The sequence below is a fragment of the Apteryx rowi genome, unplaced genomic scaffold (genome assembly GCF_003343035.1).
Source record: "Apteryx rowi isolate R43461 unplaced genomic scaffold, aptRow1 scaffold_7, whole genome shotgun sequence".
Classification (NCBI taxonomy): Eukaryota; Metazoa; Chordata; class Aves; order Apterygiformes; family Apterygidae; genus Apteryx; species Apteryx rowi.
The window spans coordinates 2,039,765-2,063,724 of record NW_020450982.1 but is presented as its reverse complement, the minus strand read 5'-3'; the positions used below and the strand labels follow the sequence as shown (position 1 = coordinate 2,063,724).

General features: G+C 41.1%; 1 protein-coding gene across 5 annotated transcripts in view; it reads left to right on the top strand.

Annotated features, from left to right (window-relative positions):
• The window catches only part of ELAVL4 (ELAV like RNA binding protein 4), a 68,212-nt gene that overhangs the window by 32,750 nt on the left and 11,502 nt on the right, over nucleotides 1-23,960 (top strand). For all 5 annotated transcript variants that reach the window (XM_026086825.1, XM_026086826.1, XM_026086829.1 and 2 more), the window contains one exon: nucleotides 14,145-14,248. In XM_026086825.1, the coding sequence (XP_025942610.1) occupies nucleotides 14,145-14,248 (104 nt within the window). The remainder of the gene's footprint in view (nucleotides 1-14,144; nucleotides 14,249-23,960) is intronic.

Below are 23,960 nucleotides of genomic sequence, written 5' to 3'. Positions count from 1 at the left end.
AGCCTGAGTGTAGTTCAGCACTTTCTGCATCTATGCCTAATCCTTGGCTAGAAAACACAGGCTTTTAGACTCCATTGAACTTTGTTTCAGGTTTTGCCCAGGTTCAGTGTTTCCCATTTCTGTGATCATAGATGCCAAAATCTTGGGGTCCTTTTCTTTCCTGTGAGATTTGAGTCTAAAAGAAGCACAGAAAGAGAAATCAAGCATCATGTCATTGGGTCTGTCTCTCTGACTGTGCTCACCAGCTCTGCTGTAGCCCACTCACTGGTTTGGTCTGTTGAACATAACTGCCATTCTCCTTGAGCAAGATACATCCCTGATTTCACAAGTATTCCTAGGTTTCTCAGTTGTCTCCACTAGGAATTTCAGCACAAGTTACTGCCTTGCAGGCACTGCTGAAGACAGGATATTGAACTAGGCAGACCTCTGGTCTGACCCAGTACTGCTGTTCTTAGGCTCTCACAGCAACTGTTTAGTCAGTAGAATATCAGCTAGAGGAAAAAAATGAATTCTTTTCATTATTTCTATTCACAAGAGCCAAGAATTTTTTTCAATTATCTGATTTTTAAGGGCTGTTGCAAAAACAGATGGACAAAAAGCTACATCATGCTCACCTACAAGCAAACAAATGGCAGCATCCCCAGTATGATTAATTGTTGCTGTACTAGAGGGGCTGCTCTTTCCGGGATGGAAGGTCTGATGTGTCCACTGCCCTGTAGAGAAAAAGTCTATCCTCACATGTATTTTAAAGCATGATAAATTAAATACCAACAGGCTTCCTAATGCTGCAGGATTCTAGGACCCTCGAAATGAGGCCGCCTTCCTCTTCCTTAGGATGCTGTCGGTTAGACGTAGGGGGTGTTTTGACTTGCCCTGTTGTGAGGATGGTAGGTAGGGCATGATAAGGTAGGACATGTAACAAGGAAGAAGTATTCCCCAGCAATTCCTTTTTTAGACTCCTCTGTTCTCCTACATACTGTATCTGTGTCATTTCTGTTTACCAATGCATCTCTTTCTCCCATTTCTCTACTTGTTCTTTAACTTTTTTTCCCTGCTCTGGAAGCCTCTTTCTTTTTAATCAAAAAGAAAGAAAACAATCCCAAACCTGAGCAACTTGAGAGCTTCATTGTATAATGCTTCACTGATACATTCTTTGCTGTGATACTTTCTAGTACGTTGACATAACTGCTTTGTTACCTTGGGTTTTTTTGTTTGTTTGTTTTCCTGTTGGTAGGATTGTGATACTTACTTGCTCAGAGTTAGGTATGTTTAGGTGCTTTGACAAACCAGAAACAAAAGAAGGAAAAAAATGTATGTATTTCTCTCCCCTTTGCTTCCCACCTACATGTTTAATATTAGTGAAAAGGAATGTATTTTAACCAAAATCAAGTATCGTAGAATCTTCACTGTTTCTGTGGTGGTCAGCCACCAAGAATGGCTCATAGTCATAACATTGAGACATGGTACATCTGGTGACGTGTGTGGATATCGTCATAGGAAAAGGTATTGCTGATACAGATGGAATGTACCACATTTAAAAGGAACAAATTTGTTTTTCAGTCTGGAGGAAAATTCAGTCGAGAATATTCATTCTAATATTCTTCAGAGAATATCATGTCTAAACCTGTATTTCAGACAAAAAAGAAATTACTGAGAACTACTTGCCTTTTCAATGAAATTACCAGTAAATTTAAGTGATAGAACTAGTTAGTACATGCACCCAGCAAGGACATAACATTTTCTGCTTTAAGCAGTTTTTCTTTTCCTTACTTTCCTTACCTACCACGAATATTACAAACATTTGAAGGATCTTCAAAATTCCTGTTCTTCTTTTAGAATTCTTGAATGTTGAAAACATATTTGTGCTTTAAAGTTGAAGCAAACTTTTTATATAGATTTGTGACAGTCTGTATGGATAGCAAAATTTTATAGGTGGTGCTTTTTGGAACACGATAAAGTGGCATTGCTTTTTTTCAGTATCTTTCCAAATGCTGTGTAAAGTAATACACATAAATCTAACTATTACAGATTAACCTTCTTAGATGTCAGGTTGCAGCTTTTATTTATGTTTTCACTGATCAGATTAAAAATGCTGCAGACACAGGTTGTGTTGTTAATATTAAATTTTGTATTCCGGTCTATAATAAATGACTTTCCTCTGTGCATTGGAAAAACTGGTTAGTAGAGCTCAAAGAGAGTTTAATTAGTAGGCTGTTTGTGAGACAGAATAGGTATTCTGAGTCATTGTTCAGAATTACTGTGACATTTCTTAGTGTTGTGGTGGCTTTTTGTTTTCTGTTGTTTGACAAAGTCTGTTTAGGTACAAGACCCTAAATGTTCCTGAATTAGATCATTTAATGACAAATTACCAAGACTTTTTAAATTTGCAGTCAGCCAGGCTTCAGATATTCCTCCTGCAGCATATTGTTATGTCCTACGTAGTATTTTTGTTTTGCAAAACATATTCTTGTTTTCTGCCAGCTTTATGTGCCTTTGCCATTTCCTTCAGACTGAAAGTGTTACTGCCACTGTTTTCACATAAGATGCTTCAAGGTTTGAGGATTCATCAGGCTTTCATGTTTCAGCTGTGCCTTTCCTTTACTGATCCCTCTGCTTACATGGTTCCTCTGAATGAGAGAGCATGTTCTTGGCCTTCTAACAAAAATACCTCTCCTATAAACCGAGTTACTTTTTGTTAAGGCAGGATTTCTTTTGCACTCTGCTAGTACGGTTCTCGGATCCATCATGAAAGCTGGTACTTAGGTCAGTGCATGGGCTCTGTTACTGTTCTCTCCTTCTGCCTTTCCTCTGCCCGTCATCCCTGCATACACTGCATTAGTCTTTTAGAGTAGTGGGCTCTTTAGAAACTTTGCCTCTGGATGCCTGAAGTCACTTTTTAGTGCAAAAATGTGGTACATTTGACCCAATTCTGTGCACAGTACAGTATTTGAGCTCTATATTCTGAACTTACTGTCCACTTCATTAAGGCCTGGCCAGTGCAAAATGAGAATCAAGCTTGCTTTTTCCTGGCTGCTTTTTAGTTTCTGCTCTATTGTGCAATATTATATTTTTGAGTTGCTTTTCACTTTGGTGATTTAAAATTATTTGAGAATACCAGCTTTGGGAATGTGATGCAGGAGGGGAAGACAAGTCTGCTGTAATGAAGCATGTACCTTTTCCATAACCTACTGGTTCTCACTGTCAGGTGCTTTTTCTCCTGGGTTTCAGACTATATGATTTCTTTATCCTTTCTTAATTTTATTTTCTCTTTTATGTGTAACACTTAAGTAGCCTGCTTCAATATTTCCTCTCCAGTCATAGTGTTCACACATTTGAAATATCTATAGGCTTTTGCATCTCCTTCTAGCCACTGTTTAACCAAGGGATGGCATATTTTAATATTGGGCACTTCTAATCTTGCCTCATAAGTCATTCTCAAGCCTCAAGTCATTTTTGATTATATCTGCTACTCAAAATTTGCCTCCAGTTCGTCGCTTTCCTTCTCATATTTATGATATATTTATTACTATAGTAGCGTATGACCTTTATTTTTTTGTGTACTGCTCGTCCAGCAGTGTTATGTCCTCTCTCCATGATGTGACGCAGCCTATTTTAGATGTAACACGGCCTGTTTTAGATGTGAAAGGCTTCCTACAGCACATTGCACTCTTCTATCTAATGCATTGACTTCTTTAATTCCTGTTGTAGATTTTTTCTTCTTCTTCTTCTTCTTATTCTTACACTGCTGCTTCCCATTTTTTTTGTGTTACTATGCATGTCATTTTTCCTGGATGGATTTGGTTTCACTATTTCTTAGCCTTCATCTTTCTAATCTCTATTCCTTTGTTTAATTTTTCTCCTCTTCTCCTTTGGTTTTGCTGGTCTGGATAGAGGATAAGTCATGGCTATTGCTTTGCCATTCATGCCTGTCTGCAGAACACTGGATTTTTATAGTACAGTTCCTGTTCTGTTCTGGGACAAAGAGGGGAGGAGTGCAGCCTTGTTCTTCTCAGAACAGCTGCTAATTCAGAGGCTGCATGCCTCTTAAAGGGAGGGGGAGGAGAGGATGAAAAGAAGTGAAGCAGGAGATGTCAACTGGGGGGGGGGAATCCAAATATTTGCTCAGAAACTGAACTCTAGTTGTCTTATATTTGTCAGGAGCAATAGCTTCTAAAAACATACTTAATCAGTTGCTTGCAGTAGTATGAATGCACCCATGCTTAAAATCCAATTTTACATTTAAAGAAACTCAAAAAGGAAGCAAGAATAACAAAAAAGAAAAACAAGAATAACACGTTCTGCAGCATGAAATGGGTGTGTTGTTTACAAGATATCTTCAGTCCAGCACAACTCTCACAAGCGCTGTGGTCCAATAATAAGGTTACTGGCTTAAGGTGGGGGAGATGCAGCTTTAGTTTCCTGTTCTGATAGTTGTGTTACTCTGTCCAAGTTCACCCTGGAAATCTCAATGCATTTCAGTTTCTCTTCTTCAAAATAGGAATAAAAGTGCCTTCCTCAAAGTGGTGTTTGTGAGGAAAGGTGCGTTCAAGAGATAAAATGCTTCTGTGCTTCGGTAATGGGAACCACAGAAGACTCGAGCCAAGTCAGCAACATCTGTCTCAAACTGACGCCTAAGCTTTGCATGCAGATTAGTCCGAGTGGTAAAGTACAGTAATTACACAGTTGACTTTGTTAAAAGTCTGTACAGTATGCAGGTAAGACCAAAGTCTTATTTCGGATGAGAAACAGAACATTTCAAATGCTGGAAGCCTTCAGAAGTCTCTAATGCACTATTTGCAAGAGTAGGCATGTTTAATGCCACTGTCATGGTCAAGTTTAAAATGGAGTAACTGTGTGTTTTGGAAACACCTCTTGAAATGTCTGTCAGATGTTTTAAGCTCAGGGTATTATAATCATTGTTTAAATATCTTTTTTTCTTTTTCTTTTTTTTTCCAAGTAATGAAACTCCTTGGACWGAATGTATTTCAAGAGGAAGGAGAATCTGTGGGAGTGGGATTTTTGGAGGTTCTGCAGTGCTTGGACAGTGGTGGGCTCTGTCGAAATGTGCTCCGTTTTGTTGATTTGTTTTCTAGATTGATGTGTGGGGCTACTTCAGAGTAAAAAGCATTACTATGTCTAATTTTGAGGGATAGCAGCTAATGTCAATTGGTATTTAATTTCCCTGAGAACTGCTAGTGTTTCAGCATCTCTGAAAATCAAGCCATTAAATTACACTATCTTGCATTAAGGGGTTTGTCAAAAATACAGAGAAGAAGAAAACTGATGCTGGTTTAATCTTCTCTGGCATAGCCTGTTGAAAACAGGCTTTCTAACTTGGAAAAGTAATTCTTGAATGACCTTGCTTTTTTTGTTGTGTGGAGTTTGGGGTCAGAGATTTATTTTTAAGTGTTTTTTTTCATTTTGTTTCTGAGATCACCATATTCAGGGCCTGGGGATTCTCTTCCAAATAAGGACTAAGAGATTTGGAGATCACAGTTATCTCACTAGTACTAAAGATTTGATTGCGTTAGGTATGTTTATAGGAATTTGCTTCACGTTTTGGGTAAAACTCTTTCTTCCCCCTTTCTTCTCCAGGCTTGTTGTCATGGTACCTAGGCACTTTCCATTCAGATATTAAAATTGAGTGAGTAGCTGTCTGTGTGTCTGGTTCATCTTCCCTCTCTTAAAACTCTCCCTGAGGGAGAGGATATGTGGGATGTAGTACTCTGTTTGCAAGAGTTTCCTTTCGGGGATTTTCGTCTTGTATCAGCGCATCTGTTGGAGAAGGCCTGGTGGAAAGCAGCCCCTTCGGCTTGGCTGGGAAGGCGTTAGGTCCTGAGATAGTGCGTAGAGCTCCCATGGGAGTTCGTCGGGCGACTCCTCACTGCCTCCCCAAAAACGCCCATCGCCTGTGCAGACAAGCTTTTATCAGGGTGTCTCTGGCATTGCAGGATGAAGGCGGTGATAGAAATCATCTCCCTGCAAGATTTCTTATGGGCAGGGTCCCGCCTTTGCTATCTGGGGGTCAGGGTATCTGCATCTTCTGGAGAAGAATTTGCTGAGGGCTCTTGTCCGGTCTGGGCAGGTTTATGTCAGCATATGCACTTTTACAGATGCTCAAGCTCGATCTAGGCTTCAGCTGTGGAGTGCACGCAGGGATATTTAGGTTTCATTTTGCTGGCTTGTTAAGTGCATAATCTACCAGTAGGGTTGGGGTTTTTTTGTTTGTTTGGGGGTTTTTTGGTTTTTTTTTTGGGGGGGGGGGAGGTTCTGTTGAAAGGTGTCCTTGTTTGTATCTGAAACCTAGCATTTCTCTCCAGTAGGATCTTTAGAAGAAGGATCTCCTACCAATACTTGAATTTTGCTGGTATCTGCTTTTAACCAGGAATTAAGTGTTGCTCCTTAACTGTAGGTGCACTGCAATGTCCAAGCGCATTTTGGACACTAGAGGAGTGCTTGGATTGGGATGTCAGCCAATCAAAAATTGCCTAATTTCAGTCAAAAAACAAACCATTTTACTCCTCAGCCCTCTCTTTTTTTGCTGTGCGAAAGACTGCATATTTTTCCCCCAGATTCTTGCAAAAGTGACAGGTGTATTGTGATAGGAAAAAGATGTTTCCTCACTCACTGCTCATGGACAACATTTCTTGAATAAATTCTAGTCTGTATGAATATAAAGTGTTTGAATTTATTTTAAATAAACTGTAGACTAGATGGATGCTGTGATAAAGAGCTGCCCTAAGCACAGAAGTTACCTTCATGCTCGGATTATAGGGAGCTGTGACACTGGCAGCCTTAGCTGAATCCTTTGGTCGAACGAGCACTGTGTACCGAACCCACTTCCCTCCTGTTTTATTTCTCTTGTGATTGCAGAGTGTATTGCTACAATGACAGCAGGTTCTTCCCCTTGATAAAGGGGTAGAAAATGAATGAGAATGATGTTAATGTTGCAAAAAGCATCTGCTAGGGAGCAGAGTCTGAGCTGGACTGAGCCATCTATGATTAGGTCTCATTTTCCTGTGGCCTGAATTTTCTCTCCACGGTTTACTTCCTTTTTAAGGTAGACAGCTTTATTGGTTGGTAACTGTCATAGAAACCAAAAAAAAAAGTAGGCAATTCACTTGACCCTCTTTGTACGTTTTGAATGCATCTTCTCAATGGTGTTTATATAACGTTCTCTGAAAGCCCGTACTCCATACGGCTTTTCATATGAGTTGCAGTCATTCTTTGTCCTTCCAGGAATGTGTGTTTTTTAAACACTCTTGAAATGGTTTGGAGGCTTACAAGGTTGTGTTCTGAAACAGGACTACCAACTGCAGTAGGACTTAACCCAAATATAAGTCTCTTATGCTACCATTATTTAGAAGATGGAGAGAATGATAACTCTTTCTTAGGGCGCATGTCTTTTTTGCTTGCTTGTTTTCTTGGCAGGTTTCCTTAGATGGTATTTATTAGGAACATCCCCAATTCCTGAGAATTAGTTTTGGGGAAAGCTCAAGAGTGTGTGTGCGCGTGTGTGTGGTTCTGCTTCAAAGTCTCAAGTGGATAGTGGAAGTTGAGCTCCACAGTTTTGATAGAGAAAAGTTCAGTCTGGTAGGTTCCTCCCTGGATGTTCGCTAAGGTTTGGAAGGGGCAAAAGTTTGAGCTGGGAGACGCAGGGAAATCACAGTGAGCATTATTTTATCTTTTGGTTCCAAACCAGTGTGACCGAAGGCTGTTACGATCTGGCGGCTTCTGCGTGGCTAATACGAGATGAGCTGTCAGACTTGGCCTAGTTGTGAAAGGCAGATATTGTGTCGCAAAGAAAAGCATCGGTGCTCGGTGGCATTCGTGTAATGGTTGTCAGACAGGCAACTTTAATTAGTTTTTACATTTGGGCAAGAGGCAACAAAACTGTGATTTAAGGAAGTTAGCATTGCTGCTGTCCCATTCTGTACTTGTTTTCATAAATAACTGTTTATAGTGACAATCATAGTCTTTTAACATGACTGCCAGTGTAATTTATTTTAAGAACAAATATAAAAACATCTTTTTTTACCTTAGTATTCATCTGCTCAAAGGTGAGCAAGTCAAAAGAAAGTCTGACTTTTTTACATGTTACTTTTAGAAGCGTATCCAGCAATAGGAAGTCTTTAGACTTGTCTGAGAAGGTAGGGTTTGTTTTTATTTTCCTTGCGGGAACGATTGCATTAGAAGCAGTATGGAGAACAACCAGCAGGAACAGCTTATTCACAGAGGTTCAAAATAGAAGAGATTGTTGTGGAATTAACACAGTTAACTGAAAACTTTCCTGAATTAATTCTTCCTTGAACTAGAGCATAGCTTTCAGAAAAAATCTGAGCTTTGTTTCAGAATTTCTCGTGGTGAAAGAGCTGACACGGTGCTTGGTAGGTTGTTAACATAATCTGTTACCTTCAGTATCAACAATGGAACAAATACATTCCCCAGAAAAGCATCATTTGCTTTACTTCAGTCTGGTTTCTTGTTTCAACTGCCAAGAGATGAAACATGGATATGTGCATTTATTCTGCTGGAAAAAAATTGTACTTCTGTTGAGTATTAATGTAGTATTGTGGAGGTACCTTTAACCTTTTCTGTTTACCTAAAACAGTTTGATCCTCATCACCTTTCGATTGAAGGCATGTTTTTCGATCCCTTAGTCGTTCTCATGGCTCTTCTCTTCACCATCTTAAGGCATCAGGATTTTTCCTGAAATACCTATTCCAGAACTGGGTATGGTGCTTCAGTAGCTAAGCACACTGCCAAAACCAGGAGCAAAGATTTTTCTGCCCCTTTTCAAGTGTATGGCTTTCATGCCAGGAAGGATCGTTTTAACCCTTTCAGTAGCGCTGCAAGCCGAAATGTGGTTGATTATCTGCCACCCTCTATTTCTCATTTTGCATGTAGGATCCCCATTTGGAAAGTATGCCAGGATTCTTGGCTTGTAAGGAAATAATCTTGGATTTGTGAAGCAGTTTACTGAGGAGTTTAGATTGCTTTGCATCCTTGCTCTGTCCCCTTTGCTGATTTTTCTCTCGCCCAATCTTTGTGCTGTCTGCGGTCTTCATGACTGAGGAGTTTGTTTTTTCCACCCATTGATGAAAAATGTTAAACAGCTTAAGGTTAAACTTCTTAGGGCCAAGAGCTGTTTCCTAAGAGAGAGTGGTAGGAAAATGTCTTTCTCATGATTTCCCGTTCACATTTCCAGTTTGAGATCTGTCAGCCAATTTTTAATCCATTAATGTGTACCATGTTAATTTTGTTTTGGTCTATTAATAAGCAGTACCAAGTCAAGTGCTTTATAGAAGACTAAGTATATCAATGCTATTACATCGATACTCTTAAATTTTATAAGTCAAACTTGTAATCTCATCAAGAAGGATGTCAGTTTAGTTCGACAGAATCTATTTTCCTTAGACCTAATTTGATTGACATTGATTTTATTACCCTTCTCTAATTTTTTATTATTAGAGTCCAGTTATCGAATATTCTGTAGTTTTGCCTTGCTCGGCATTAGACTGATGGACCTGTATTTACTTGGGTCATCCAGTTCTCCCTTTTCAAATTTCAGTACAAAATTGTCTTTCATCAAGGCTCCTGGAATTTGTTCAGTGTTTTAAAAAATATCAAAAAATCGCAAGAGAGCCATTTGCCCGTCATTTTGAAAGCTGTTCTGTGCAAGTAACCCAGATCTTCTAACTTAAACATGTACAATTTCAGGAGCTGCTGTTTAACATCTACCTAAGTTACTGGTTAGTATTGCATCTAGCTGCTTTAGGTATATATAACACATCTGTTTTCTCTGCATTGTTACTGTTATTACCACCCACTAATGAATCAGCATGAATGTTAAGGTATCTTTTCCATAGTCTAAAAAAACTCTTTGTTATCCTGACCTTTACTAGCCAGAGATTTCTCTGGTTTTCATTTCTCTCATTTAACTTCCTATGATTTTTCTCTTCTAGCTTATGTTGGCTTCTATCTGTTTCTCCTTTAATCTCTTGTAATTTATCTGTGGAATTGGCTTAAGCAGACTGGCTTATAGAGGAGCTAAGGGCACATACAGGTTTTTAACTGGCATGGCCTTTTTCGTGTTTGTAGCTTTTGGGGTGTATGGTTGGATGTTATTAAATGGGGTATATTTATTATTGTACAGTCCTTCTCTCAGTTCATTTTAATCTTGGTGGTTTTCAGGTCTGTGAAATAGAGCCTCTAAAGTACAAAGTTCATACATTAGCTTACAGTTTGTTTTGCTTGCCTGTTTTTAAATCTGTCAAGTCATGATCATTTTCACCCATATTATTGCTAACTTTAGACCTACTCTTTACCAGATCACAGGAGGTCTTCTACTGACTTTCCTCAGGTCAAGTAAAAAATTCTGTAAGAGCCACAGTAATAGTGATTTTAAAAAAAGGTGTTGTTTTAGGATCATGTAGAAATATCTTGTGCTTGCCCTACTGAATCACAGTGTGCAATGAAGCAGTGGATTCCAAGTCACTGAAAATATTTACTATTTACGGTCCTGCTCCTGGGAAGTGTAGCATGGGAATGAACTTCAGTGTCTGTGTGGCATCCTACTGAGAGGTCCAGCTGCTTGCTTCATTTTGCCAGATTGCGTCCTAAGAAATGTTACTCCTCTTGAGTACATGCAATAAAAGTACATAATTAAAAAAAAATGAAAGTTCATATTGCTTCACCGCATTCTGGAACAAATTTTCTTTTCTTTCTCTCTCAGTAACAATTTTTAGTTCTTTCATATCCATAGTCTGCTTTTTGTCTGACATAAGGTGTATTGCTCTTGAGGGTAATTTGAAAGTAGTATTTTTAGCTGGATATATCTTTTTCTGTTTGTTTCTTAGCTGTAAATGTTTAGTACACTAAAACTTTATGATGTCTACCAGCAGTCATAAAGCTTTTCACAAAATGTTTTTTTTTTTCTGGGTTTATTTTCTTTTCAATTTTTTGAGATATTAGAGAGAGGGGGTTCTTTCTTCATTTCATGATGGCATTTTGGGGAGATGCTGTTCATAGGTCAACACTTAAAAATACCTTTCTTTTTTGGTTTATTTTGTATTTCTGAAATGGCATGCTCTTAACTGGAAGAAATTTCTCCCTTCAGCATCACTAATATACAATGAAGCATATGGCAGAATATAGCAAATAAGAATTTGGTAATTGAAACAACTGCACCACCATTTCAGTGGGCTGCAAAGGTCGTGGGGGTTTTGTTTTGTTTTTTTTATGATGAATGTTACAGCTCTTTTGAATTAATAGAAATTCAGTGTTCAGAACGCTGAGTAGACCAGTCCTAACTTTTTGAAGTGATGAATTACATACTGTTAGAATATAATGCAGACAATATAGCTGTTACTCTTCTTGATACAAAATCACAACTAATAGCATATGAATAGCAAACCTTAAATTCTGTTAAAAGTTCTGTATATTTCATGATATTCAAGAATATATGCTAGTGAGAGGAAATCATATCTCTATGTATCTATTCTTCTAAGCAAAACTTTATGACAATGTAATTGTTTTCTTTAAGCCAAGTTCTGCAGGCATGCATACAAATGACTGTTTGTTTTGGTACCCTTTATCCTCCACCTTGGAGAAAATAATTGTATTTCCAGTTGGTAATGAAGATCAGAGATGGTGATATCTAAATAACTTGAATAATGTTACTGGAGAACTCCAAGGAAAGGAGTGAATGATCTGTGAAGTTTTTGTGTCATTCTTTTATTGTATTGTCATTATTTTCCTTCCCTGTAGTTTCTGTTATCTATAAGGTTTTTTGTTTGTTTTTCTTTATCTATAGTCTCTTTCTTGTAGTGTTTACAGAAGTGGGAATGTTCCTGTGAGAGATTATTAAAAATCATTTTATATAGTTTAGAAGCTGGTCGTGCCATGTGCCTCAGTGGTAACAGTGATCAGGACATTTGAGCTCATGTTCAGACAGACTGATGCAAGTCCCAGGGCCTTGAGTTAGCTCCTCGTATTAGCTACACATCTCTGAAGGCCAATGGGCAATTCATGGGAGAGGTAGGCACATAAACTCAAGTTATCCAAGCCCTGATGTCCGCGTCTCCCTTACTCTTCCATAAAATAAGATTAGTTCCCTAGAGAATGGTTTTTGTCTTCCTAAGAATGTTGAGAATTAAATATATTAAGGATTTGATGTGTTCAGATGCACCACGATCAGGGTATATGAAGTGTTTTAGGTAAGCGAAAACATGAGGAAGGCATAGTATGAGAAGTATCCTTACAGTATTTCTGCTGCTGACTTCTTACTCAGTCGGACTTTAATCTTTTCCTGGCCGTGGCATGTAACTTGGGTAAGAATATTTTTATTGTGATCAAGCTCTCCAGGAGGAATGGGTTTTTATGCTTTTTTTGTTTTTTTTCCTCAAGTTAAATTGATTGGAGGGAATTGCTCCCTGTATGTATTGTGGTTTAAAACAGCCATTTCTTATCCATCATCCTGCATGTGGGCATTTTAGGAATGAACTACAGTGTTTCCATGGATTTTTAAGGTATTCCATAACACAGTTAGCAGCTTTTAGTGTTTTGATCTTGTTTTGCAAGACAGAAGCACCCACAGTATTTGTGTTTCAGCATACACTGTGCTCCTGGTGGTGTCTAATTTTGAGAAAAGCAGAGGCTTTCTCGTAGTCCAGGAGAGAAAGTACCAAAGCTCTGGCCTTCGGTGGTGGGGTCCGTGCCTCCAAGGTGCAGCCAGGCACTTCRTAGGCGGCTGCTTTCGCAACCTCCGCTTTCTCCGTGCGAGAAGGAGCTGGGTGGCTGCTCTGCACTACAGCAGATAGACAGAAATCTTCTGGCAAGCCACTTCCCCGAGCGTTACTGCCCTCCTTGGGAGGGTGTCTCACGTGTTGTCTTTCTCCATTGCCCGTGAGCTGAATCACTTAGATCCCTGCGTACAGCAGAGCCCAGAGGCAGGTCGCATTTTGCCCGGGTATTCTCCAGACACGCTCTAGAAGTATATGAGAAACGGGCTAGCTGACACACAGGAACCATTGCCTGCCTCCTTGGGCTCTGCTTGGTTTTGAAATCTGATTATCTGCGTTTATATGCTCTTAAGTATATGCGCCTGAAGAAAAAACATAAGAATTACTATCTTTTCCAAATGTCCAGAATATCCTCAATAGGATGCGTAAGATGAGGGAATTTGGAAGCTGTTGTCTTTCATGTGGATCTTGCAAAATTGATACTTGGGAATTGGGGAAAGGCATCTTTTTGATACAGTTTTCCATGGTCCCTTGCAAGCATGCAGCTTTGTCGCTGCCCTGTGCAAACGCATATCTCCAGTGCGAATAGCGCGGCCTCGCCAGCTCCGTGTTGCTTGCCCGAGTTACTAACCAGCTCTTCTTTCTGCTGCAAACAGAAACACAGATCTTGCTGGTAAAACAGGAGCTGTTGAAATGATTTGGGCTGCTAAAGTGGGCTCCCGCCACCCCGCGCACAGCAGCAGTCGTTGTGCTGCTTCTGTTTTGCCGTCATCGCCAATACACTGAGGAAAGCTTTAACGCAATTTCTGATCCTGGTGCAATCTGAGCCGTCCTTTCCCTTCCTATTTGCTGCACGCTAAACACTACAGTGATCGGATCGGGAATGGGCTCTGTGAATTTCTCAGCCGCTTTAAGGCTAATGTTATAACGCTGTTTCCTAATTTTCACATTTTTTTTAAAAAACCTGTAATGTTATTTATAAACAGTAGCAAAATTACGTGTGTTCTTGTTACCCTTTTTAAGTGGTAGCCTCGTTCTTGCTCTGGCCAGTCAACCAGTTACATTTATTATGGACTCGGCACCAAACTCTGTGTGATTCTGTGGATGTCAACCCTTGGGTCACGCACTTTTCTGTAAATTCTTGGAGGAGAGCGGGCTGAGGGGGGAGCGGAGGGGTTTGCTTTTCATTTTTAAAGTAGAAACTTCAGGGCAACTATTTAAAATGTGTGTGCTGGCTTCTGCTGATTTAGGAGATAATGAAATGGTGAAGAATGGCAGAGAGAGTATAGGTGAAAGCAGATGAAAATGAACAATGGAAGAGAATTTTGATCCCACTTTTGGAAACTGTTCATGTGCTAAAAAGATACTAAGTCCTTTTTTTTGTTTCTTGTGTTTCAACAGGGCAGAGTTTAGGGTATGGATTTGTTAACTATATTGATCCAAAGGATGCAGAGAAAGCCATTAACACTTTAAATGGACTCAGACTCCAGACCAAAACCATAAAGGTAAGACGATACAAAGAGCCTTTTGCTAAATTCACAAAGAGGAGAAAATAGCTGAAACGATTTCTGGCAATTTCATCACTCTTTTAATCTCCCGTAGCGTGGGGCACAGCTAACGGCTCATCCTTAGAACAACGGAAGGACGAGCACAAGATAAAATTTCTTTCTAATTGCTGGTATTTGTTAGGGGGCAAAAAGTAACAGGCAGTTCTTTGAAGTGTTGCAGTGGGATTTAAATGTAGAATAAAACAGCCATAGTGATACTGTTGTATAAACAGAGGTGAAATACATGATTGTTTATTCATAAGTAACAATTACACATTTTCTTTTGGTGGCTTTAATGAGAAATAACTTGACATAAGTTCTTTTTCAGTGACACTCATGTCATTGTCAGGTATTGAAAGCATGTTTCTCTCAAGTTAAAATGTACCATTTTCAAAAAGCAATATATTTTTTCAATTTTCCCATCCTTAGTTTGATTTATTCTTTTAAAAGCTAGAGGGATTAGTGATCCCACTGAAGTCTCTCGTTTCATTGTCGTAATAGACCATTAGTTAGTCAATGACCTTCTTTAGTGGTCTCACAAGAAAAGCAAATTTCTACACTGTCACGTTTTTTTGCTGCATGGCTGATGAAGCTTTTTTGAAACAGCTTACAGAAAATTTCCCCATCCCAAATTCTGACAAATAATCAGGCTTAAAGAATGACAGTGAATGAAAAAATTGAAGGAGAACAAATAGCAAATTTGATTCAGATTAACTGAAATAGCTTTGATCATTTTAGAATGCTGGCTTTTGATTTGTGCTATTTTCTTAATTTTTTTCTGTTTTTAATTTCTACTTGAAAGCCCAAAAAGTTACAGAGTATAAATAGAATTTTTACTTCTGAAAATATCTGTACAATTATGTCAATAGTTGTTTAGCTTGTAAAAGATACTGTATGGCCAATAATTTAGTTGCACTTACCCTTTCTCACTAAAGATTGTGGTTTGGACAAAGTGTTGTTTCCTAAGGCAAAAATATTTGTTGAATTCTTGTGCATCTCTAGGGATTGTTTCAAGCAAATTTTTCCGGGTTGGATTGATTGATTAGTCAAAAACAGTAGTGTTGAGCTGAGTGTTATGAAGATAGACTAATTATATGGGTTATATAAAGAACAGTATTTCCAAACATCTGAACAGGTCCATCCCATATATATATATGTGTGTGTGTGTGTGTGCCATATATCAAGATGCTCACAGCAGGATTTTATACAGTTCAATATACAGAAAAAATTATAAGAATATATAAAGTAAAGAAGCAAGGTCTACCATCTTATCAGCTGCTGCAGGTGGAAATGTAATGCTCAGACTCTGCAGTTTCCACTTGCAGTGGAAAGCTGAGCAGCAAGAAAGTTGATCAGAATATCTGTTTTTCTTCACATCTCATTTTTTTTGGCTTTGTGAGCAAAAGTAGCGCTGCTGTATTTGTGATATTCCAGGGCTACAGGAGACATGTAAGCTACAAAAAACAAACAAACATAAAACCCCAAACAAACAAACAAAACAAAACTCCAAACCCAAAAAACATTATTTTTTGTTTCTCTTATGCACGCTGAATAAAACAAAATTAAACTATTACACCTTTCAGAGTAGCTTTATCTTTTACGGTGAAAATTTTGTGTTAGTTAGGAACTTGCCATGCTAAAACATCTTGAAGAATGTTTTTTCTGTAATTTTTTTAATTCACTTTAAATTGTATGGCAGGTAGTTTATTAGGTTTGGGCTTATTTTATGCTTATTAATAACTGGCAGACTTTTATAGAGTACATGAAATTTTGTTGGACTCTTGAAAGCTATTAAAATTTAATAAGCAAGAGATTGATCTGACTTTACATACACAGGAGTTGCATAATTTCTTCAGTGATTGGGAAGAAATGCATAGTATGTAAAACAGTTTATTTAAATAAGTATTTACAAGGTCACCTAAAACTAACCCAAAGCAGTCTTCGCTTTAAATAGCCAGCCTTTGTGCACATGAATGTTTAATCAGCAATTTCCAACACAAATACAAATTGCAGAATGGCATCTTACTACCTCACCTTACCCCCATGGTTTTTTCCATTGTTTTAATCGTATTATTGCTTTTAGAACCCTTTTTAAATTAGGTCGGCTTYCCTGGGCGCTGTGTGGTGCGGGTGGAGGTTTCCCAATGTTCACATTAATGGAGCTGTGAGTCACATTTTTAATGTTCCCAGCAGCACCTGGGTCATTGGAGGAGACCACACTTAAATTCCAAAGTCTTGCAAAGCAGTAAGAAATCATACTCAGTGCTGCTAAATCCTGCTAGCTTGTCCGTTGSCCCCACAGTCCCCTTTCCAGCATTTCAGTGATTCATTGCAAGGCTGAAGTATTTTAATTCGTGGATTTACTATATTCAGTTATCAGAGCCTATTGCTTTTATTCTAGCTAGATGCCCTTTACAGTTTATTAAAAAGTGCACTTTCTAAGCACTAAAAGCTTCTCGTAAAGAGCATATAGAAAGTGATTTGGTAGCACATAGTTGGGTTTTAGGCTGAAAAACGGTTGGTTAAGTACTAGAATAACACGGAACTGAAAAAGTCCCGGGTACTTTTATTCTGTTTGCTTTTAAGCCCAGGAATGAACCTGCAATGTCATATTGATGGATAGATCGAGCCCTTGGCCTCTGCCCGCGCGCAGTATGCCGCGGAGCGGTGCCTCTGCAAGTAGTATTTCTTTGGTTACCTTCTGCTTGGAAGCTGTTTTGATAGCAAGCTTGCGGAAGCGCTAATCTGTGAAAGCCATTTTGCAGGGGCAAATTACCTCCGCTCCGCCGGGCACCTTGGCCCGGCTGGCTGCCCTTCCCCGTCTGCTGGCTCGGACGGTCCCCGCCTGCGCCCTGCTCCCCCTCGCACCCGGGCTCGAGAGGAGGTGCCTCTGGGAGGCATATTGGCACTCGTTTTTTTGACCCCATAAGGCTTAATTCCTGTTCGAAAAGAGGGAGATTTTTAAATAGCTCCAAGTTCAGCATGCGTCCCCAAATCCTGTCCTTTTCCTTTCTGTAACATTTCATGGCAGCTTAATGTTCTCTCTCTTTCCTGACGCCTTGCAAAATAGCCGTGCGTTCACAGGAGGAACTGGTTTTATAGCAGGATCAGCAAAACAGCTAGGCACAGTCTGCACTCAGATGTGCAGACTAAAATAACTGAAGAAATGTTCTTTTTATTATTGTGTTACAATAAATAATCCCTTTTCACTGTAGCAGCTAAAATATTTATGTGCATTTTATTTAAGTCAATGATGCCCTTTCAAGTCAAAGTCGAGAGGTGACTATTTACAGAATATCTGTTTGGGGAAAGCATTGAAGGGAGTGTTATGTGCTTGGTGGTAATAGGTTATACATGCTATGTTCCTCCTCAGCTGATCATAGTGCATATTTTATTTACGCCATTTCGTAGCATCATCATCATCATTTTGTGAGGGAAAAGGACCTCAGTTTATTTTTACAGCTAAAGCTTTACATAATTCTACAAAATAATTTAGAATGACTGAAGATACAGCATGTGTTGARGTAAATGCATATTCCAGAAATGGAATCTATTTTTAGAAATTAAATTTGCCCATCCATAAAAGCACATGAAAGGTCACTGCTGCTGTTGAAGATTGCYTAGCAATTCAGTTGCATCAGATATCAGAAAGAAAACAAGATGTGTGATGCATGGGGTACAGACTGCTTAAACTGTGCTGCTTTGCGCTGGAAAAACAGGCAGCCTCTGAAAGGACGCGAAGGAAGCATTTCACAATTTACGTGGCGATTCAGGTGATCTGACCTCATGCTGGAGGACATTAGGTGGTCATCTGCTCTTGTTTTGAGTTCAAGCCTCCTTTCAAAATCCTATTCCGTCCTTGCTCTAAAGTGCAGGCTTGGATCCCCCTCTCCTTCCTTTTCTCCGTCGCTGGAGAAATAGGCTGGTTTGTTTTCTCTCGCACGGAAGTGGACAGCATGCTGTGACAACTGTCAGACCAAAGAGATGTGTCCGTAGCGAGGAGAGAGAGTCCGAGCTGGTCTAATAAGCCCTTGATTTCTTCCAATTTTTAAATTTATCGAGTCTGTAAGGTGATGAAATACCAAACAAACAGGATCGTTCCACTATGGCCAGAGGTTTTCTCTGCATCTCAAATTATTGTACGTTTTCAGTTACATGAATAATTAATGTGGAATGTAACTACTGATATTTAACATTTCCGATCGTTAGTTCAAAATGTTTACTTTTGCCTCACACTCATTTGTTTTGATCAATAGGACAGGATGGTGCTAGTTTAAAATGCAGCGAATAGGACTGGGGGAAATTTTTTTGTGGGTTTTTTTGGAAATAGAAAGTAGCGACATTACTTCTCCTAGCTCTTGCTATTTATTTTTATTTCTCTGGCATTGTTCTAAATGGCCAGGTATTTTCACAAAGTTCAGGCTCTRAATCTGCCCGTGCTAATTTCTTGTAATTATTTGCCAAACTGCAGACYATCGCTACAGGATAACCAAACGGTAGCCATCTCGAATTTCACCCCTCTTACAAAGTGATACCCAAGAGAAGAGATYGCCTCCGAGTCACGGTCAGCGGTCGCAGGACAGGAAGGAGGCCGAAGCTGCGGCAGCCCCGCTCCCCTCCGCTGCTCGAGCCAGGAGCAGGCTGCCGGCCTCCGCCGCGGCAGCGCCGCACCGTCCTCRCCCAGCCCCGCGCCGCTTAGGGCTGGAAAAGTTAAAGCCAAGTGCTTGAACTCCCGTGTCGCCTGCCCCCGCGGGGTGCTTGCTGCCTCCCCGCGTTTTTTCAGTGGCACACTCCGGTTTCCAGCCTCGCGCAGGGCCCCCGCGCAGGTGACGGGCACGCGGGCGAGTGCCGGCGAAGGCTCCCGGCGAGAGCGGTGCATGCGACGCTCACAGCTGCCCACCCGGTCTGTCGGGAGCGGCCGGTCGGCAGATCAGGCTGCGGATGCCTCCGGCGCCGCGTGCTGCTGGGGGCTCGCTGGCAACCGCATGCAGCTTCTCTTCCCGATGAAGGAGCGGGATGTTGCGAAAGGCCGGGCGGCGTGGGGAGGGCACGCGGAGATGYGGAGGTTGAGGGAGGGTGAGGTGTTACAGCCAAGGGGAGGTGCAGGCTCTGGGAGGTTGGCCGTGTTCCCAGTGGAAGATACTGGGAGGAGCTGGGCAGAACGCGTCGTGGTGGAGACGAGCGTGAATTTGTGTTCCACGTATTTGTTTCCATTGGGCACCCTCTGGTACAGGGATGCAGCATTTCATTTCAAGTCGGGCAGGTGCAGCACCCAATGTGCTCTTACAGCTGATCAGGTAGATTTAGAAGCACGCGGCTGCATTTGGCTTCCTAAGCTCCAGCAAAGCTTTGTAACAGGTAGAGGTGTAAAAGAGGATGCACTCCTTTCCTTCCATGAAAACTTAGATTACAGGCATTTGCAAGCCGCAGATTTGGGATATAGTCCTCCTTCTGTAGTTCCTTTTAAGATAATCATTTTTGTTCTGTGGTGCGGTAGCCCGTTAGTCGTAAAAGAGAGGTCATCTGCTGTGAGTGCGGATCCTCAGGATAAAGCCTTGGGCAGGAAGCTTTAAAGATGCCACAGATCTGGAAAGGCTCAACTAAGTTGACCGTATTTTTGCTCTTTAGAAGGAGGCTCTGTCTCTGTGACCTTTTGGACTTTGTGATGCTTGTTAACAAATTCTTTTTCACCCTAGTGCCTGCAGTAATTCAGCCGCTCTAATGTACGGGACCTTTCAGTGCTACGTTTTGTGCAAATTCYGACTGGCTTTGCTGCTTTCAGCGTGCACCAGAGCGCCTGTACCTATTAGTCGTGTGCATCTGTTCTTAATCGAGATTTCTTTTTAACTGCTTCAGTTTTGCCAATGAGTCCTTTTCATTCTGCAGAGCAAGAGCAATTATTTCTCTTAGCCCTGCTCTTGATACAGCCAGAGTGCTTCTAGGTTATTATCTGTGGACGTCTTTCCTGAAATGATGGGATAGACCATTGTATCTTACCTGCAATCATAATTAATCCCAGTAAAATGGGRTTGAATCACTCAACAGTAAAGTGCCTTGTCACTCCCCTGCCATCCCCCATCCCAAGGACTTGGAGGAGAGAAAGGAGAAAGTAGTGYGTTTTGCAGACCTGAAGATATTCTAGATTTTGGTCTGTCGGCATCTGGAGCAGAGGCTTCTCTGTGTTTGTTTGTTTGGACAAAGTGCATAGCTTTAAAGGAGGGTTTCTCAAATGTGAAKTTTTGCGTGTCTAGGGCATGGACAAGGGCCCTGAAGTGGCTGTGAGGAATCTGTTTCTTTTCTGTCCTTACTACATCGTCTGGCTTTAGGCAAATTTTATTTCCGTATTCCCTGGTTCTATATGTGGGTGAAGCGAGTAGGATTGCACTTGCTTACCTGCGTGGAGCCCTTTGGCCAGTCGTTGGTGAGTGCTTCCAGGGCTTTACGGGGGACAAGCAAGAGAGGCTGTGGCTGAAAGGAAGCGTCGCCCCCACCTTACGCATTTGGACCTTGGGCAGAGAAAAATGACGTGACCCATGTCAGATCGTGCAAGAAACCCTCCATCAGTGTGCTCGTCAGGCAAAGAGACGAAGCGGAGCCTTTCAGAACCGTGAAGGTCGTTATGAAGTTGTTTGTCTCCTTCGTCACTGGAAGGTGTTACACAAGCAACTTGTGAAGGGCGCCCAGGGAGCCATTTAGCACTGGCCGCGCCTTACCTGCGAGATGCTGGAGATGCGTCTCGGGGGTTAGAAGTGCCGTCAGCTGGTTGGCTCGGTGGCCTGGGGACGCCTGCGCTGCCATGCAGCGCCCTCTGATTAAAGGCTCCCGTCTGGTCTCGCGTTCCCCAGATTAGTAACACTAGATACGGAGCGTGATGCGTATTTCTTCTCGAAGAAGAGAAGTTCTGGTTTTAAAAGGCAGGAGCCGCCAGGTTGCTTGTCGGCAGATGTTGTGACCRGGGCAGGGCAGCTCTGCCGGCAGAGCACATCACGTCAGCGAAAGACGGTGCCGGTGCCGCTCCGCTTCGGAGCAGGCAGAAGGCTGCGAGGTCTTTCTGACTTGCTCTATTTAGACCTACTTTTGGGAGGAGTCTTATAAAGATGGACTTTAGGTTTGAGAAGCCCAGGATTAGTATAGGAGCTGAAGGCGTCTTTTAAGATGAGCAGCAGTGAAATGGTTGAGTGTCAGCGATTAAATGGCTGCCATTAAGCGTCAAGAGCCTTGCCTCTTTCAGACATACGGGATGTGTTCGTGCCTCTAGGTGCTTTTGCTAGAGGCTGCCGGACTCGCAAAGGCCAGGCTGCATCAATTTACGTTCTTAAGGGTCTCGAGGTTAGAAACTTTTCAGGAAGTCTTCTACGTGGGGAAAACGGGTAGGAATCAATAGGGAAAATAACTGCCCTAACTTGCAGATTTTTCCATGCTCGCAAACTGAAAACAATTGTGCATTTCCATGGAAGTTAGGAAATGCTGGCCCCTATATGTCTCCAATAGCGTTCAGAGAGGGCAGTGCAGTCTCTTAAGAGAGGACTGCTGAAGAGGAGCACTTACACAAGCTAACTGGTGTTCAATGTCAGATGAGAAATATCCTAGCAAATGTGTTTTTTTCCCCACTGTTACTGTGTGTATATTTATAGAAATGAACATTGGAGGCTAGTGAGCCATAAAATGAATTGGATAATATTTTATTATCTTCCTTGCAAATTTGACCTAAGAACTCTAGAATGATCTTATGCAGTGAAATATAACACCATCATTAGACCTGCAACCATCATATGAACAGATGAACACTTCCATGCTGAGAAAGGCCTGAGCCAAACAATAGTTTGGCATAATCCAGCTCATTTATTTGGATTTCTTGTGGTGGTTCACATTTCCATATTCTTTCCTTTTTCAACGTGGTATTTCATTATAGGGCCCTAACGCTGCTATGAGCAAAAAATGATTCTTAATGGGAGAAAATGTGACTATAAAGAATGCAATGTCCTTACTGAACACTTTACGGGTTTCAGTGACAAAATGTTTTGGTTCATCTCCATGATAACTTTTACATCACAGGGAACTTCTGCTGCGGTGGAGGGTCAGGGTGGGCATTTTCTTCCTTTGATAGTTAATACATCCGGAATACGCCTAGTCCGCAGTGCGAACTGAGTAATAGCTTGAAAGCAGGACGGCACGGTCTAACCAATCGATTTGTCATTGGCTGACCTGCGAGGGGAGATGAAAAAGATTCAAAAGCTGATAAATAATTGACATTACTAGCCTTGCATCCATTCAACTCGCAACCTTTTCTCCTTGATATTAAAGACAGCTGAGCTCCTTTTGGCAGCTTCTGGCCCAGTCTCCCCTGCAACCTGAATGTTTGATTGCAGGAGGAAATAAAATTAGATCTGAGTGGTGATACGTGTTTGCGTGTGCTCTGAGTAGATGAATTGGTGAGAAAGTACGCAGTATATCTATCCAGTGCGTGTCTGCATCACATTCACAAGAGCAGGGTAGAATATTTTTGGTATAGGGGAGTGTGTATATGTATATATGTGTGTGTGTTTGTATAGATTTTATATATATAAAGGTCAGGCGCTTAGTGCTCCTGAATGAATGGTTTTGCATATCCCCCTACTTTTCATGTTCCCAGTAATGTGGCATTTGGTTAATAAATGTGCCAGTGTGAGAAAACCCAAAGGAAACCCCTGGCTCTTTTCCCAGGAACTTTATTAATTTTGCAGCTCTCAGTTTTGAGGAGTAGGTAAGATCCCTAGCCCCCACCCAAGTCTCTTAAGTGTTCTTTGAACTGTTATTCCTAAAGCAGGTTAAACTCTAGGTGTCTGAAACCTGACAGTGCCCTTCTCAAGGTAAGATGTCTGCAGAGTGTATTTTTGTAGAGAGACACGCTGCTTTTCTGAATGCTCCAGTGCCGTCTTGGCCACATTGAAGTCAATGGCAGAACTTCCTCTGACCGAAGAGAGGGGACTTAACTCCGGGATTGCAATGCTCTGGAAGGTTCGGGGGTTAATCGTACTGGTTTGGGCCTGGCATAAGTTGGACAACGTACAGTGACTCTCCCAGACTGGGCCCGGGTTTTGTATCGCAGCCCTCACGCGGCAGCCGGGTTGCTTTAATCTTGGGTCACTTTTGAACAGAACTTGCCGGTCTTCCCAGAGCCTGCTCCAAATCCTATGATAGTTTTGCAGCAGCACATATGTGGGGAATAAAATGAGAAGTCACCAAAATAAGACACCACCAAACCAAGCACAGCCTCAAACAGTATTTATATGCGTGATGTCTGTAGGTGAAAGCACAGCATAGTTATTCCTAGTTTCCTCTGCCCCAAACATCCAGCGTGGTCTTTAGTTACCTAAAAGCCAAGTGGTGTCACGTGGATGCTGGTCTTGGTGCGTCAGAGCGAGTCTGGAAACTGTGACCGTGCAACTCAGATGCTTGCACCTCGGAGAGAGCTCATGGGCCGTGAGGCCCTAAATCACTAGGGCACATAACAGTTTCAACCCCGATTTTCTTTTCCTTTAAACACTAATCTCTGTTTCTGAACACTTCTCTGCTTGTTTCTTCTGCACGTGCCTTTATACATTGCTACCTGAGCTTGCCTCAGCTGTTGTAAATGTTTTATCTAACCTCTTTTTCATGTTTCTTTCCCTGAATTTTTTACCTCCTCTCT